At 42.7% G+C, this 15,706-nt stretch overlaps 1 protein-coding gene across 1 annotated transcript in view; it reads right to left on the bottom strand.

Annotated features, from left to right (window-relative positions):
- The window catches only part of ARHGEF38 (Rho guanine nucleotide exchange factor 38), a 39,407-nt gene extending 24,066 nt beyond the window's left edge, over positions 1-15,341 (bottom strand). The window contains exons 1-3 of the mRNA XM_013128948.3: positions 15,155-15,341; positions 4,999-5,189; positions 2,298-2,421 (exon numbers count right to left, since the gene is read on the bottom strand). Coding sequence (XP_012984402.3) covers positions 2,298-2,421; positions 4,999-5,189; positions 15,155-15,341 — 502 coding nt within the window. The remainder of the gene's footprint in view (positions 1-2,297; positions 2,422-4,998; positions 5,190-15,154) is intronic.
- Between the last annotated feature and the right edge of the window lie 365 nt (positions 15,342-15,706).

The following is a 15,706-nucleotide window of genomic DNA, read 5'->3' as shown; positions in this document are numbered from 1 at the left end:
CAGAAACAGGCTACAGGCAAACTAAAGTACAAACTCTTGAAACAGGTAGTATGGATATCAGGTCCTCAGCAGCAACTGTTTCACTCTCCAAGTCTGCTCCTATTGGATATTACTACTCATCAATGTGGACATAGCATCAGGTACGGAGAACACAGACTAAAATAAGATGGGAATATAAGCAACTCAATTGTTTTAATTTCAAACCAGTGAATTAGCAGTCTCCTCAACCTCACCATGACTTGGTTGTCTTCCAAAATTAAGGTATTTTAATGCAAGACATTTAAATGACATAAACATGATAGAATAGATGGGTTTGTTAAACATTCTCAGTCTGCTTTTTCTATAGACTGGCTTTAACAACTTTTACCCTGATTATGAAAATCCTGAGAACAAAATTATCACCTTGATGTACTTTTAGAGGATAAGAAACGTATTAACTTATTGCTTATAGTGATGCAATTATTCTCCCTGCTTTTGTCTCAGCTTTTGGAAGAACGTCTCACACCTTACTTGCCATCTTTTTCCCTACCATAAGTTAGACCACTCTGTTATCCATTATCCCATACATTTTCACAGTTCTTTGTCTGTTTCTGGAGAAATACTGCCCAATAGATGGATGAAATTGTTGTCTTTACTTCTGAATGTGGCAGGCAACTAAAAGGATGATTCTCTTGGCTGAGAGAAAGGCACTTCCTGCTAGAATAGAACATTGCTTATTAAGGGTATGACTCATCATGATGCCCTTTTACTGAAATACCGCCAAACAACACAGTGGCATCAAACTACGTTAAGCTGTTGCCTTGGCAAACCAGATTGAGATGTGCTAGGATTAATACTTTTCCCCAGACTCATATACTTTAATACCATGTTTCTTAGTCAAATGGCAACCAATAATTTTTTACCCCACTATTTTCAAGAATAGGGGTCTTTTCTTTAATATGTTGCCTGCTGTATATGGTCAGTTTAGGGAAGAAAGAACCTCTCTGATCTCTTAATCATGGCTGGAAGTTTTTTAAACTAGACTGGATGACTTTACATTGAAGCAAGCTAAGAATTCTCACTTGATCCCTTAAGGTGGATCACCTACTGCCTCTGCACTGAAGAAGCAGTTATGGGGGAGCTCATGATTGCTAATTTCTTAAATCTCTCCAGCTGTGCCAGAATGTCAAACAAACAGATCACAGCCTTAACATTCATGGCCTGACCGTCAGAATGTATGGCTGTCATGAGATATCCATTTGCTGAAAATACCCACAATTCCTGCAGACATTGCTGCACAGATTCCCACAAACACCCTATCATATAGCTTTCTTGCCTTTACTGACCATATCCCTGTTAAGCACATTTAACCACATCTTACACAAATTGTATTGCTAGTAAATGCATTTCTTGACTAGTATAATTACAAGTACACAATTTAAGAGTCAGTGTTAAGTGTCAGCAGAGTTAACTAGACAGTATCAAACTAGTTGAGAAGGATATTGTGTTCAGCTCTGGAGCCCCAACATAAGAAGGATGTGGACCTTCCTGGATGAAAGAGTGAGTTTGGAGGAGGTCACAAGGATAATCAGAGAGCTGAGGCACCTCTCCTATGGAGACAAGGTGAGAGAGTTGGATGCTTGTTCAGCTTGCAGAAGAGAAGGCTCTTGGAAAACCCTAGAGCAGCCTTCCAGGATCTAAAGGGGGCCTACAAGAAAGCTGGAGAGGGACTTTTTACAAGGACATGTAGTGATACAACAAGGGAGAATGCCTTTAACCTGAAAGAAGGGAGATTTAGATTAGACATTAGGACAAAATGCCTTACAGTGAGGGTAGTGAGGCACTGGAACAGGTTCCCCAGAGAAGTTGTGGGTGCCCCATCCTTGGAAGTGTTCAAGGCCAGATCAGATGTGGCTTTGAGCAACCTGGTTTAGTGGAAGGTGTCCCTGCCCATTGCAAGGGGGTTTGGAATTACATAAGCTCTAAGGTCCCTTCCAAGGAAAAGCATTCTGTGATTCTGTGGTTCTATTACATTATCAGTAGGTGGCATAACTCAGTGATGCAGGTTTTTACTGGTGGCAAACTCATTCTCTCCTCAACATCCAGATGAATAGAAAAAGAGCATCATGATCATAGGAGTATCATAGAACAACTGGACAGGTTTCACATGTCATTTTTCCTATGTCACTATGGATATATTATAGCATGTTAGCCTCTGGGAGTGGTATTAGTTAAGTCTGATGAGAGCAGAGGACAGGAGAGTGTTATGTTTATTCTTTCAGGTAGCTTTGTAGAACTCAAGAGGACAGTAAACATACCGATTATTTGCATGGGTGGTTCCACATCTGTCGTGGCTTCTTCCAACAATGACAGCAGTTTGGCTGATACTTGATGGACCAATTCAATGTTGCTAAACAAGCCATCCACGTCAAAGTGAGCAATCTAGTGGAATACAAATATTAAGCAGCTAGTGATGAAGGATAAAGAAGGACATTGTGTATTACAGACTTACTCTTGCTATGCCCTCAATGCATAATACTCCAGGAAGCACCACTTCTGCAAAACCTCATATAAACATCCTCCCTGTGACTTCAAGGACACATACACAGTTTTCAGATTAGTATAATGTAGTTGATGCAGTTAACAAAGGGCATGTTATCAAGTGCTTTTAACCTTATTTTGAACTATTCCTAATCTGAAAGTGTTTACCTAAGAAGGAAATAAATATTATCATCTAAATACAGAAAAGATCCTTAGCTGGCTTTCAAACATTTGTTTACTTTCCCACTGAGGAACAGAATAGTTGACAATGGTTTTGATTACCAGTTGCTAATAGAGGCCACTACATAAACTCAGACTGTGGCGCTTTGGTGCCAGCCACCAGGTACAAAGACTTCCAGATGGTGGTACCATTTTAAGTTAGTTTTCTACAAACCCAAAAATATAATCAAGATCATATAACTTTCCCTAAAACACATTTACAATTCTGACTATTAGCATAACCTAAAGAGCTTTCTACAGAGCCTGAGCACACAACACTGACTTCAGTGAACTGCATCAATTTACTCCAGTAGAAAACTGGGTTCCATTTCCCTACTCATTTTAGAGCAAGTAAAAAATTTCCAGGCCACATACTTTTCATGCAGCAGTTACTATCTTGCAGGGCCGGGCAATAGTTAATATTCAGGGACAACTGGAGATAGCCAGTGGTAATGTGCTAACAGTGAGAACAAAGGCAAGGCTGATTTCCATCTACACTGATAGCCTTTGAATGTATCTCTCCATTAGAAACTGAATTGCTGACTTACATAGCAGCTTACCAGACGCCAGGAGGATCAAATTGCATGCCATTGTAACAGAATCAGAAATACACTTTCACTACAAATGCAATTAATTTCTTTATAGTATTACAGGGGCGAAAATAAGTTTTATCCACTTGGAAATATGAAACAGATTCATTTCATCAGATTCATCAGGTCAATGTTCTAAATGCAATCCTTCTCTAAATACATTACAAACTTTCAATATGGTAGTTTATCTGAGAACTAGCCTTAAAACTATGCAACATTCTTGAAAGCCCTTTAAAAATGCAGAGGTTATTAAATTAAGACTGTTATAATCTCTAAATTACTTTTCCTATACACATCTAGCACAGAACTTCTGACCTCCACTCCAGCACAATGCCTACATAGTATCTGGAACTATGCTGTGCGTGAACACTTACACATGTTAATACACTGACAAAGGACAGATTCGAAATGCATGTTTTCAGTTGGCTGAAAAAGTGCAAAGGAATGCAACAAGTTCAACAGGGAATACACTCATTTGGTGCTGGCCAGGCTGGGGAGGGACTCAAGATGTGACTACTTATAAGTGGATGAACAAGTAAGGAGAAAAAAGGCAAGAACTCCTTAAGTTATGTCAGCAGATGTCAGCTCTCTGACAGAGTTTCAAGAAAGATAAAAAGTCTTGCAGGAGCTTAAACAGCACAGGCTTCAGCTGGCCACAGCATTCCCTGAAGAGACAGTGCCAATGTCATCTAAAGACACTTCGGCCTCTGCACCTGTATTATGTCACTAATCTCATGTCCTGGTTTGAGCAGTAGCAGTCATTTTTCTCCTTCTTGGTAGCTGGTGCAGTGCTGTGTTTTGACTTTCGGGCTGGGAACGGTTGCTGATAGCACATACGTTTTGAGTTACTGCTCAAATGTTTGGTTTGTCCAAGGACTTTCTGAGCCTCATGGTCTGCCAGGGAGGAGGGGAGGCCGGGAGGAAGGAGAGACAGGACACCTGACCCAGGCTAGCCAAAGAGGTATTCCATACCATAGCACGTCATACCCAGGATGAGACTGGGAGTTACCCAGAAGGGCTGGAGCTCTGGGGGGGTTGATGGAGGTATGGGTCGGTGGCTGGTGAGGTGTTGTATTCTCTTCACTTGTTATTTGCTTTATCATTATTACTATTATTAGTGGTAGCAGTAGTGATTTATGTTATACCTTAGCTATTAAACTGTTCTTATCTCAACCCGTGGGGGCTACATTCTTTGGATTCTCCTTCCTAACTCTCTGGGAGTTGGGGGAGCAAGGGGGGGAGTGAGTGAATGAGCTGTGTGATTTGGGTTTTAAAACACAACATCTTGTAAGAAACTCTACATACAGAATACTTGGTTTAAGGTATGTTTAAAATAATTTTTATTCTATATCAGCAGCAGTTATCATTTGTGCAGCCTCAGTGAATGCTATGTGGCAGGCACCACAAATCATTCTCTGGATGGCCTCTCCTATTCCCAGCTTTCATCTGCACAGTTTATCTACAGATGTAAATACTGCTGAGGAAAAGGTTCTATGAATTCCCAGCTAGAGCCCTGGCATGTCTCTTTCTGGAAAGCGAGCATGGGACAGCTCCCAGTACCACGTCACTCTCATGCTGACACTTGTGCTTGCCTTAACATTATCTGCCAGCAGAATGTGGGTGAGTTTAGACCTTGACATCACCAACTCATCCACCACCCCCAGCTCACCTGCTTGTTTCTCAGAGGCTGAATCACTTCCTTGATGCAGAGATCCAGGTCGCTGATATAGTCCTTCTCTGTCTGCATGAGTTCTGTGATGATTTTCACCCTCCTGGCCATCATGCGTCTGCTGACTTGTTCTTCATCCTCCTGCAGTGAAGCAGCAGGGGTTGTGGACCCCACCTGTGGAGCCATTTTTTCTGTTTAAAAGAGGGAATTTTGAGAGGAGCATTGTAATCTCCTGTGTTCACCCAGCTTGCCCTGCACAACCGTGGGGGAATGTAAGCTGCGCCTGTTGGAAAGTCCCCTATCACCATGGGGAGCAGGAAAAAAAGCATAAGAAATTGCAAACCTGGATTACATCAATTGTTGTCCCATCTCCCTCCTCATGCCAAACACAGGTTTGACAATAAGGGGATAACCCATCACTGACTCTCTTGGCTTTGATGTTATGTATGTCAGCAGAAATTTTCCATTTCCATTGCCAGCACAGGAGAGTCTGATTCTTGTCATACAGAAATTCAAAGATAGCTGATGCCCTTCTACTCCTTTGAAAAATGCAGTCTGGGTCAGACATCTATTATGATTTGGAGGATGGGAGAATGTATGTTCCTATGGAAGAAGAAGGCTGTGTTTACTGTAAATAAGATTCACTGGAATAACCTTTGCTCTGTACAATGTAACGTTGAGTTTGTTCATGGGAAGATGAGGGCTGCAGATATGGGAAGACAACTTTTCAAACGAAGACAATGTTAATAACAATGACGACGGAACCTGTAATTTTTTAAAAAATATTTAGTTGAAAGAGGTAAAGGAATTACAGGAGAAGATGGAAAACCTTAAATAATAAAAACATCTCTTGGAACAAAAGAAATTATTTCTGTACTTAAGACCTAGAATATCTGATTTATTCCAAATACATGGACACGCAAGTGAGTCTTCTACAGACAGGTGATTTATGTAGGACACAGGACCTGCACATAACCTACTTATCTGTAATGATGGTCTTCCCTTTTGCTGCTTCATAAGCCTGCCTGCAGACATCCACATGAGCTGTTAAAAGGACACTGATTTTTTTTCTGCATACACTGACAATCTGTATTTTTCATTAGGAAACACCCCCTAAACACACACAAATAACATCAAGTGAAGGATTTCAGAGGTTATTCCGGTGTTTTTCGGCTAGCCACAAGATGGTGCAGAGCACCAACAAAGATGGACATATCATTACCGTACTCATCTCTGCATTACCCAGGTTGAGCTTTGACAGCATGGGTTTTATTGCACTTAGTGGCAAAGGACAGGAATCTCTGCTGAGGATCAGACAGCTATGCTTTCATGTCAACTTCTTGCAGGGAGCACACTGTATAATGGGCAATAGCAAACTATATCTGATGCTTTGCTCACTGATAGCCAATACTGAATATACTGTAGTTGTTTGAATTGATTGTCAAATGTGAAGTCAGGAGCACTCAAAGGAGCATCAAACAGTGTGCAGTTCACCCAGACAACACTGGCCAAGGCTGTAAATGATAACCTGGAGCTGGACTTGTGGAAAAACCAAGCAGCTTTCAGGAGATAGACAGCTTTAGGACATCTTTAGCTAAGAGATGTAAAACGTTATAAATCCAGTGTATTGTCATCCCAGCCCCTTCTACAGCTATGCTGACTGCTGATATTCAGAAAGGATAGTTTCATTAATAATGCTTCTCCATCAGCTTTTCTAGTGAGACTGATGTGACCACAGTTATTGTTTTAAACAGCGACTTTTGGGGCTGCACCTCTGCCTCTTTACTGATAGTTTTAAGCAGCAAGGAAAAGAAGCCCAAACAAACCGGGGAAGAGGGGCCGTTTTTTCAACCTTTTTTGTATTTAGATGTACTTTACCATTTTAGCCTCGAAGTCTGTGTATAACACTGGGAACATTTTGTCCTCAAGTTCGTACACAGACAATAAAATGAAAACATCTCCCCTCTGCAAAGCCTGAGCTATCAAATGAATTTTAAACTGAATCTTGTCCTAGCGAGTCTGTGCTGGTGTTAATGCATGTAACACACAGGAGCTCACTCCTGCAGAGCTCATGCACCTAAGGTACAGTGTGCCAGACAAATCACTCTGTCCTTATTTTAGTCAGGAGTGGAGCAAAACTGGTACCAGTATCATTTGACAGCTCTTTCTGAGCAATTTTTGCTAGGGCTGCAGAATGAGACCACCTTCCCTGCTTCTTACATGCTAAAATGGCAGGTACTTGTTCCTTTAGAAACTTATAGTACATAACCACACTTATAAATTCACAAGGAATCACATGAACAATCAATTTCCGTTCCAGTTCTGTGCCAAAATCAGCATTTTTCTCAAGATTGGGTGTGAAAATGTTTGTGTGTGTGTGACTGTGAGAGTTCAGGGCGATCCCTGAGAAACTGCAGAGGACCAGACATCCTGGAAGACCTCAGAACTGTCATTTAATCTCAGATTCAGCACTGCTAAAATATCAGATGGAATTTCAAGGTAAACACAAGGTGATGTGAGAAAGAACTTTGCAATGTTTTATACTGGTGGCAGGGGATGGCATTATAGGAGCAAAGTAAAACCACTCTATCCCACTTTAGGCCTGAAGTCACAATCCCTTGAGAGGCATTTCTATCAGTTTATGTCATTAGATCACCCTGATCAAATCTGATTCCTGAATTATGTCAGGGTTCATCTATTATCCTTACTGCATGATACATAATAATGCCAGGAAAGAAAAACTATTCTCAACAGGAAGAAATAACCATGAGAAATACCAGGTAGATGCTGTTTCCTTGTAGAAAACATGTTTTTAATAAATGTATCCTTTTGTTAAAAGTAACATAATTTTCCATTTTCACTCAATATGTTCACTTTTTCATTTTAGGCATGTCTGTCTCTATAGAATGCAACAGCAAGAACCTGAAGTGATGATTACAGCCAAAACCTGTGATTTCATGTTCAGCTGATTGCTTTTGACCAGTTTGAGAACATTAATAGCTGCAGAAATCCTTGTGGAATAAGTGAAAGTTTAATGAATGTGCAAACAGCAAATGCATATCTGGAATATAAGCAGACTTGTTTTTACCTGGTAATATGTACCAGCCCCAGAACAGTTTGAGAGAGAGGATTAGCAGGAAGAGACATTGCTGGGGATTAACTGTTACGGTAAGTATTTGACTCGTTCATCCTCAGAGATACTAGGTTTAGGAAAAAGAAAAAACTGTCTGCTGAATGGCTTATTAGACAGCTGTTTCTTAAGACCAGTTTACAGAAAACTAATTGGTATTTTTAGTGAGTATAAAAATGTCAATTAGAAGGTAATGTTTGCAATTGTTGCTTTGTCACGTCAGTTACCTGCAGGAGTTGCCCCTCTGGAGGACTTTGCTTTGGAGAGGAAGGTGATGACTGGCTTTCTAGCTGTGTATTGAGGTGCACGGCTCTAGTTGCATTCAACAAGAGGTTTGCTATGTGATGACATGGACAAAGTAGCCACATGTCTTAATAAGTTTATTGCAAGTGTGAAGTCTAAAAACATCCCCCAGATGGAGACATCCAGCAATGCAAAATAAGAGCATGGAGGGAAAGAGCTTGCCCAGTGCAAATGCAGCAGCTCTCTTCTAGGCTACTGGGGGATCCACAGCAAGTGGCCAGATGAGCAGCCATAGCAGATCTGCAAGATCAATGTGTGCAAATTTACCTGACTTTCCCACCTAGAGAGTGAGCAGCTCTGAGAGGTCTGCTCTATCCATCCTTCCTCCCAGGTAAAATGCACAAGTTAAACATTATGTTTACCCCTGGGGATGGGAGCCAGGTTTCTCCCTGTCCAATGGTTTCTCTCTGGAAGTGAAGATACTGGTGCAGAATATAGCAACAAGCACAGTGATGTCAGTGCATGGAGTGAGTAACAGGCCTTTTCACTACTGAGGCAGCATTTGGAGGACACCAAAGAAACACCAAGTTCTACACTTGCGCTGTGTGGACACAGGGATTTTGCCTGACACAGGAGCCATGAAGGCACAAGTTATCAAGGTATAACAAACAAATCACAGCATTACTGTTTTCATGTGTGAAACCTGAGCCTCATACCACCCTGGATAAAATTACTCCTCTGTGAAAGCAAGTCCTCAGATAGCCTGTACCCTCAGATAACCTAGCTATTACACATGGGAATATACACTGGCTTTGGGAAATGTAGGCAGCCCGCACGCACTGCTGCTGTGACAGCTCTCCTCTCCTTCCACACATCTGCTTGTACCATGGCCCCAGCTCTGTCCCTTACACTCCTGCTTCCACTGTGGCTTTCAGGAAGGTAGCAGGGCACAGGGACACTGGGATCCTTGGAAGTAAGAGACATGGAAATGGGACAAGCAGTGGGAAAGGATGGAGTATCCCACTGTGTGTGGGAGAAGTTTATCACGAGGTAACACACAAGGAGTTTTACTCCAGATCCCACTCCCCTTGTGAGGGACCACTTCATAGGAGTGTTGTTACAGTACAATACAGTGCAAACATGGTACAAATCAGATCTACTGTATTCCAAGTTGGGCACTGAAGTACAAAAGGACTGGGAGAGGGTTGTGGAAAATACATTTTTTCCTTTTACTCAGAGCTACAAGTAACAGCAGCATTGTTCAGGAGCGGCTTTGTTGCACAGGGGCTGTGAGTTCCACATGCAAAAAGCCCTTTTTTGAGCACAGGAAGAGAACACTGCAGGACCAGACTGACCTTGCACCAGTCTTCCTAGGCCACAGGTTCGCTCGTAAAACCTGCTTCAGAGACTTCTTTTCAATTAGGTCATTGATCTTTGATCATTTCTGTGTTCCATAAGGTACAGAAAATATTTACATTCAACGCACAAGTTCTGTTTTCAATTCCTTGACAGCAGACCGCTTTAATTATATGTGTGCTGACAGGACTACAGAGAGATCCCATGTGACCGCACTGGAAAGGAAGAAAGCTTATCATCAGGTGACAGAAGAATGCCCTTATTGTTAGTGCCAGTACTTACAAATAAACCTTTCCAGTGTGTCATACACCAGTATAACTATACCACTCCTGTGGCACTGAGCTTATGCTAATAAAGAACTGAGGAAGGTCTGCATCTGAGCCACTTCCCCTGGGACACATGCACCTCAGGATTTGGCACAATGCAAAGTATCCAAATTAATAATGTGTTTGCTAATATGATCAGAGAAGGATCTGTAAAGCTCCTCGAGTCATAGTCTTCACTCTTTTACACAGTTGCTGTTACTAGTTATGCAGCAGTAGCTCCTGAGAGCCCTAAGCCTAAGGACTTGGTTGTGCTAAGCGTTGTGCAAACATAGCAGCACAAAATGGATTCTGCTCTGAAAAGATGAGCTTGCTTCCCAACCTGGCTGCCACTGCAATAAGTGCAAGGAGTAACTGCAGCTTTATTGCCATGCAAGTTAACAGAATTAGATCATGAGCTTAAATTTTCACAGGAGAAAAAAGGTGTTGGTTAGGTTGTGATTTCTCATCACAGGACACACAGGTATTTTCATCAAGCCATCTGCTGCACTTCAGGAAATAATCTGGACTTTTGCTCCCTACTGTACTTCGGCAAATCAATTGCTCCAAAGATCAATACATTTTGCAGTGAAATAGTATCTCTCTGCATTGTGGTCCATAGAAAGTTAATCAGTAAGTACAGCACAAAGCAAATAAGGATGTGGGAAGAGGTGTGGAGGATCTTTACTCCTGGTGGCAGATGCCGAGGAGCTGTGTGCATTGGCAGTCCATGCAAGAAAAGTGGTGTGCTCTGTGGGCAGGGAGGAGGAGAGGATGAAGAAAGGTGCCCTGCTAGAGATGGACTGAAGGGGGATGAGCTGCTTCTGACTGGGCTTTAGTATAGCAAGGGATAGCAACTTTCCAGGAATTTGTATAAGCTTGCAGGGTTTTGTGACATTTTTGGTGTTGGCTATTTCTTGTAACTACATTAGATGCAGGCAGAACGTGAAATTTGAGGTTCAGATACAAGCTCTGAGTCAATATATTGTGGTAGCTGTGTGATTTGAATCACTGTCTATTACAGGTATGTCATTGATGTATTTTAAATTGAAGCATGTGCAAGTCATTTAACAGTGCAGTTGGGCCATTCACAGCTAAAGTTATAAGGGAATTAGTATGATTTGTAAAACAAGGAGTATTTTCAAAGTATTCATCATCTCACTGGACACTGCAGATGAGATCTTTGAGTCCTTCTGGAAACCCACAATTTTCTGTAGCCCATTTTTCATAGCAAGCACAAGTTTGGTATATTATTATTTAAAAAAAATCATAGAATTATAGCATTACAGAATGGTTTGGGTTCAAAAGGACCTTAAAGCTCATGGAGTTCCAACCCCCCTACCATGGGCAGGAGCACCTTCCCCTAGACCAGGTTGGTGAAAGCCCCATCCACCCTGGCCTTGAACACTGCCATGGATGGGGCAGCCACAGCTTCTCTGGTTGACGTATGCCAGTGCCTCACCACCCTCATAGTGAAGAATTTCTTTATATCTAATCTAAAACTACTTTCTTTCTATTTAAAGCCATTACCCCTTGTCCTATCCCTTCATGCCCTTCTAAAAAGTCCCTCTCCAACATTCTTGTCAGCCCCCTTTAGATCCTGTAAGGATGCTCTAAGGCCTCCTCAAGAGCTTTCTCTTCTCCAGGCTGAACAAGCCCAGCTCTCTTACCCTGTCCTCATAGGAGAGGTGCTCCAGTTCTCGCAGCATCCTCTGGGACTTGCTCCAAAAGGTCCACATCCTTCTTATATTTGGAAAATAGCAACAACCTGTCCCTGTGAACTATGGTCTGCCCTATTTGTTTGACAACATCCCCATGAAATATTGTATCTTAATATGCCCTGATCTTGCAAGCATGTATGTGCAAATAATGACACCAAACAACTCTTAATGAAATATATAGGTATTCACAGAATGGCAGCCTTTGGTTAATTCAAAGACTGATCCCAACCTTAATGCAACATGTAGATATTACTACAGTTACTTTTACAGTTGCTACTGATGGATTTTCACTGTAGGAAAGAGTGATTCCTAACAGCTGAACAGCTTCAGAAAACAGACCTGCTAAATACCATTTTATGCCATTGCTTAAGGATAGTAGTGAGTTCTTCATTCCTCTTGAAAGGACATAGGCGCAGGATTTCCTAGTGAATGCAGAGCAGAGCACTGCATAGAAATATCACAGGAACTTTGTCTTAGCTCTTATGACCCTTGATGTTATTTCTGCACCCACCACAAATGCTAATCAATATATCTCCCTTAACACCATTCTTCCCTCTTTAGAAAAGTGATGCTTCTGTCCAGTTGATGGAGAACTATGAAAGAAAAACATACATGTATGCCTCGATCAAGGTATTCCTGGACTCATCCAGGATTGCAATTACAACCTGAGTTGTAGATGACTGCATGGTTGTATCACAAACCTGCCAATTGATAGCAATCACTGTATTTTCCCCTATCTAAAATGGGGCTGCCGGCAATTGGTTATATCACAGGATGAGTTGAAATAGATGAACTAATGCTTGCCAAGCTCTCCAAGAATATAATGGTTACTTTGCATCTTATTTCCTTTTTAAGAAGAGTAAAGCCAGGAGGTGTTGCATGACCATTCACACCAGATAAGGTATTGAATAGATGTGTCTAGTATAGTAAGTAACCATGAATATGTTTTCTTGTGTCTTTTAATGAATCCTTAATTTTAAAGTGAAAAGCAGTCACAGAAGTTTGCACCTTTGACAATACTATTGTGCTGGGGGGGGGGGGGAGGGAGGGGTCGGAAATAGCCTGGTTTCTACTTGGAGAACTTTTCAAGCACACAAAGGGCTGGAAGGCCCTCAAGAGAAGTTTGGACCATGCTTCACCTTGCACAAACATGCTGCAATGCTGACATAGGCACTGGGGCGTAAAGACACCTTCTTTCCCATGCTCAGCCTGGGTTGCTTGCCATTACCAGGGTCCTGCAGCCTCTGACTCTTGCTGTGGAAACCTGCTCCACACACAGGAGATTCTGTTTGGTGGAGTTTGCTCTTGTTGCACCTCCTTGTCTTACATGTCTGTGTCTGTACTAATACCTACCACAGCTCTGCAGCCTGTGTGTTAGAAAACATATGAACAGGGGACTAAAGAATGGAGGGGCAACTAAACACAGAACTTTCCCTTCAATTCATATGGGAAGCAAGTGTAAATTATTATCATGTGTACCTTTTGCAAAGCATTTACCATTCCAGGGTAATCAGGGAGTCCTAACCCAGCAGGCCTGTTTATGTCACCAGCAGATCAGTTGGGATTTTCTTACCAAGAACTGAGAACTCAAAGGCTTAGTGCCAAAAAAACCACTTCCCTCACCTTGGAGTCATCTGCTTCATATCCAAGTGCTAGTGAGAAAAATGAAGAACATAAAGGCCATAGTACATCATAAACTGCCGGCAGGTAGCACATTAGGTCTGGGATCCATGATCCAAAATCTGATCCAGATTAGGCCTTGGCACACAACCACACTTCTTTCCATTGTGACTGTAAATACACTTCACAGGAATTTCTACTGACTTTGTTTTTCGCTCTGAGGACAGGCAACTTATAATCCAATATAAAGCCTGCAGGTACCTTGTTAACCCATCACCATTTGTGTTGAGCAAACATGAGCAAGCAGAGCAAGCTGATACCAGACCCATGTTTTGCAATAGGTGGCCGCAGCAGCCTCAGCTTGTGGCAGGAGTTGTAAAGCTGGATTTACTGTCTCCTTGGACTGCTGCCATAAACATAACCTCATGCTCAGCCATGACTACCCAGGCTTCCCCACCTCCTTTCCTCCAGATTTTAAACAGGAGACATTAATGGCACGAATACAGCTGACACAGGACAGAAAACCTGTCTTTTTGCTGGGTACAGGTCTGATAACCTTGACCTCACCTGGGCAACCACCTTCACAAGTAAAGAACTGCTGTTTTGGTGGGACATGTGCCAGGAGCTTTCCTGACCAACCTTAGCAATTTGTGTTTGTACCCTGAAGCACCCCACCAGATCCCTGCAGCGAGTGCCTGACTTAACTACAAATTTTTTTCCCTTCTCATTGATTAGCTATCACGGGAGGGAACAGCATAATCAATGGGCCACTCTGCTGTTCTCAGCCCCCACAGAAATCCCATTATTTTCAGGTTTATTATTTTATTTTCTACTTTTATTGTCTCTCTGAAGGAATGCTACTTCCTAATTGTGTCAAAACCATAATACAGCAACCCAGAGCATCTTCCCGTTTTATCTCCCCATAAAGGATTATTGCCACAAGAGTGACTGCCACGAGGCAGTTACATCACTATTAGTAATAAATGTTTATATTACAGCAGTACTCAAACCCCCCATTTGTGATGGGGCCCTGTTGTTCCAGACCCTGGAAACCCACAGAAATTTGTCAGTTTGTGTTCCACAACACTCCCTGAAATAGCCATACACACTCTTCATGCTTTTCCTCAATTTGTGACATCGCATTTAAATTTTGACTGACAGGCCCAGTACTGACATACTTTACCAATTTGGGGTCCAGATGCAATTTGGTTATTTGGAAAGAAACCCTCTCCATAGTGGTGTAATTTCAATCAGCATATCCATCAACACATGTATTTGGACATGGTTCAGTTTAGACTTGCACAATCTGAGCAATGATAAACACATTATAGATCGTGGTATTTTTAACTGAAAGAAAAACTTCCCTCAGTGCCTCTAATTACTTAGCATATACCCCACTTGGTACAACAGTCAAAAAAAGACAAATAGAATAGACCAACCATATTTCCATGTTACTGTTAGCATTACAAATGTGCTCTGATAACGAACGAGAAAGATCCAGGTTGCAGTAAGACCCCAAACCCTTCAGTTGCATTTTACATCCTGTCTACTCAACATTATTAGAAAAAATAGGGGAGATATTTCCACCCTGGAAGTGAGGGGCAACGGTGAGAGGGCGCAATTTGTCACTGTGAGTGCATAGGGGCAGAGACTGCCATTCCCTTCTTTAACTGAAGGCTGTAGCCCTGTGAGCATCAAGATACCCCAGCCCAGAGCATCCCTGAGGTACCACTCCAGCCCAGAGCATCCCTCGCAACCAGGCACCAAGCATGCTTCCCTGGTACCTTGTAATTTCTGGCTGTACTCTGTCCTGTCAGACTGACTCCTCCTCAAGGTGTTATGGTCTCCGGTGCCGGACGTGCTCTCCACCACAGGCTCCGTCCTCCTCCTCTCCCCCATGTACAGCTTATTCCTCAGCAAGGCTAAATTCCTCTTCCTGCTCCCTGCACCTTCCTTTCCTGGACAGTCCATGCTCGCCATGGCCAGCCTTGCTTGGTCTTGGTGATGGTGGTGGTGACAGGGGTTCAATAGCTTGACTTTTATGCTGGTGGACCCGCTGCTCTGGGCTTGGCCGTGGAGCAGGGCAGCCCAGGCTCCGCAGGGCCCCGGGCTCAGCCTTGCCACCTGTGAGGAGCAGCTCCACCTCCGGGAAGCTGACGCCCCGGGCGGTGTTTGCATTCACCTGCCTCGTGTGCAAGGACGCCTGGCGGAGCTGCTTTCAGAGCCAGCCCCAAACCGCAGCCATTCACGGCCCCTTTCCCTGCTCCAGGGTACTCTTCTTACCCCGCCGCGGGGGCCGTGCGTACCGGCATCCTGAAGCGGAGAGGCATCCTCCC

The sequence above is a fragment of the Melopsittacus undulatus genome, chromosome 7, assembly GCF_012275295.1.
Source record: "Melopsittacus undulatus isolate bMelUnd1 chromosome 7, bMelUnd1.mat.Z, whole genome shotgun sequence".
Taxonomy (NCBI): domain Eukaryota; kingdom Metazoa; phylum Chordata; class Aves; order Psittaciformes; family Psittaculidae; genus Melopsittacus; species Melopsittacus undulatus.
Note: the sequence above shows the minus strand (reverse complement) of the source record. Positions and strands in the feature narration are given on the sequence as shown.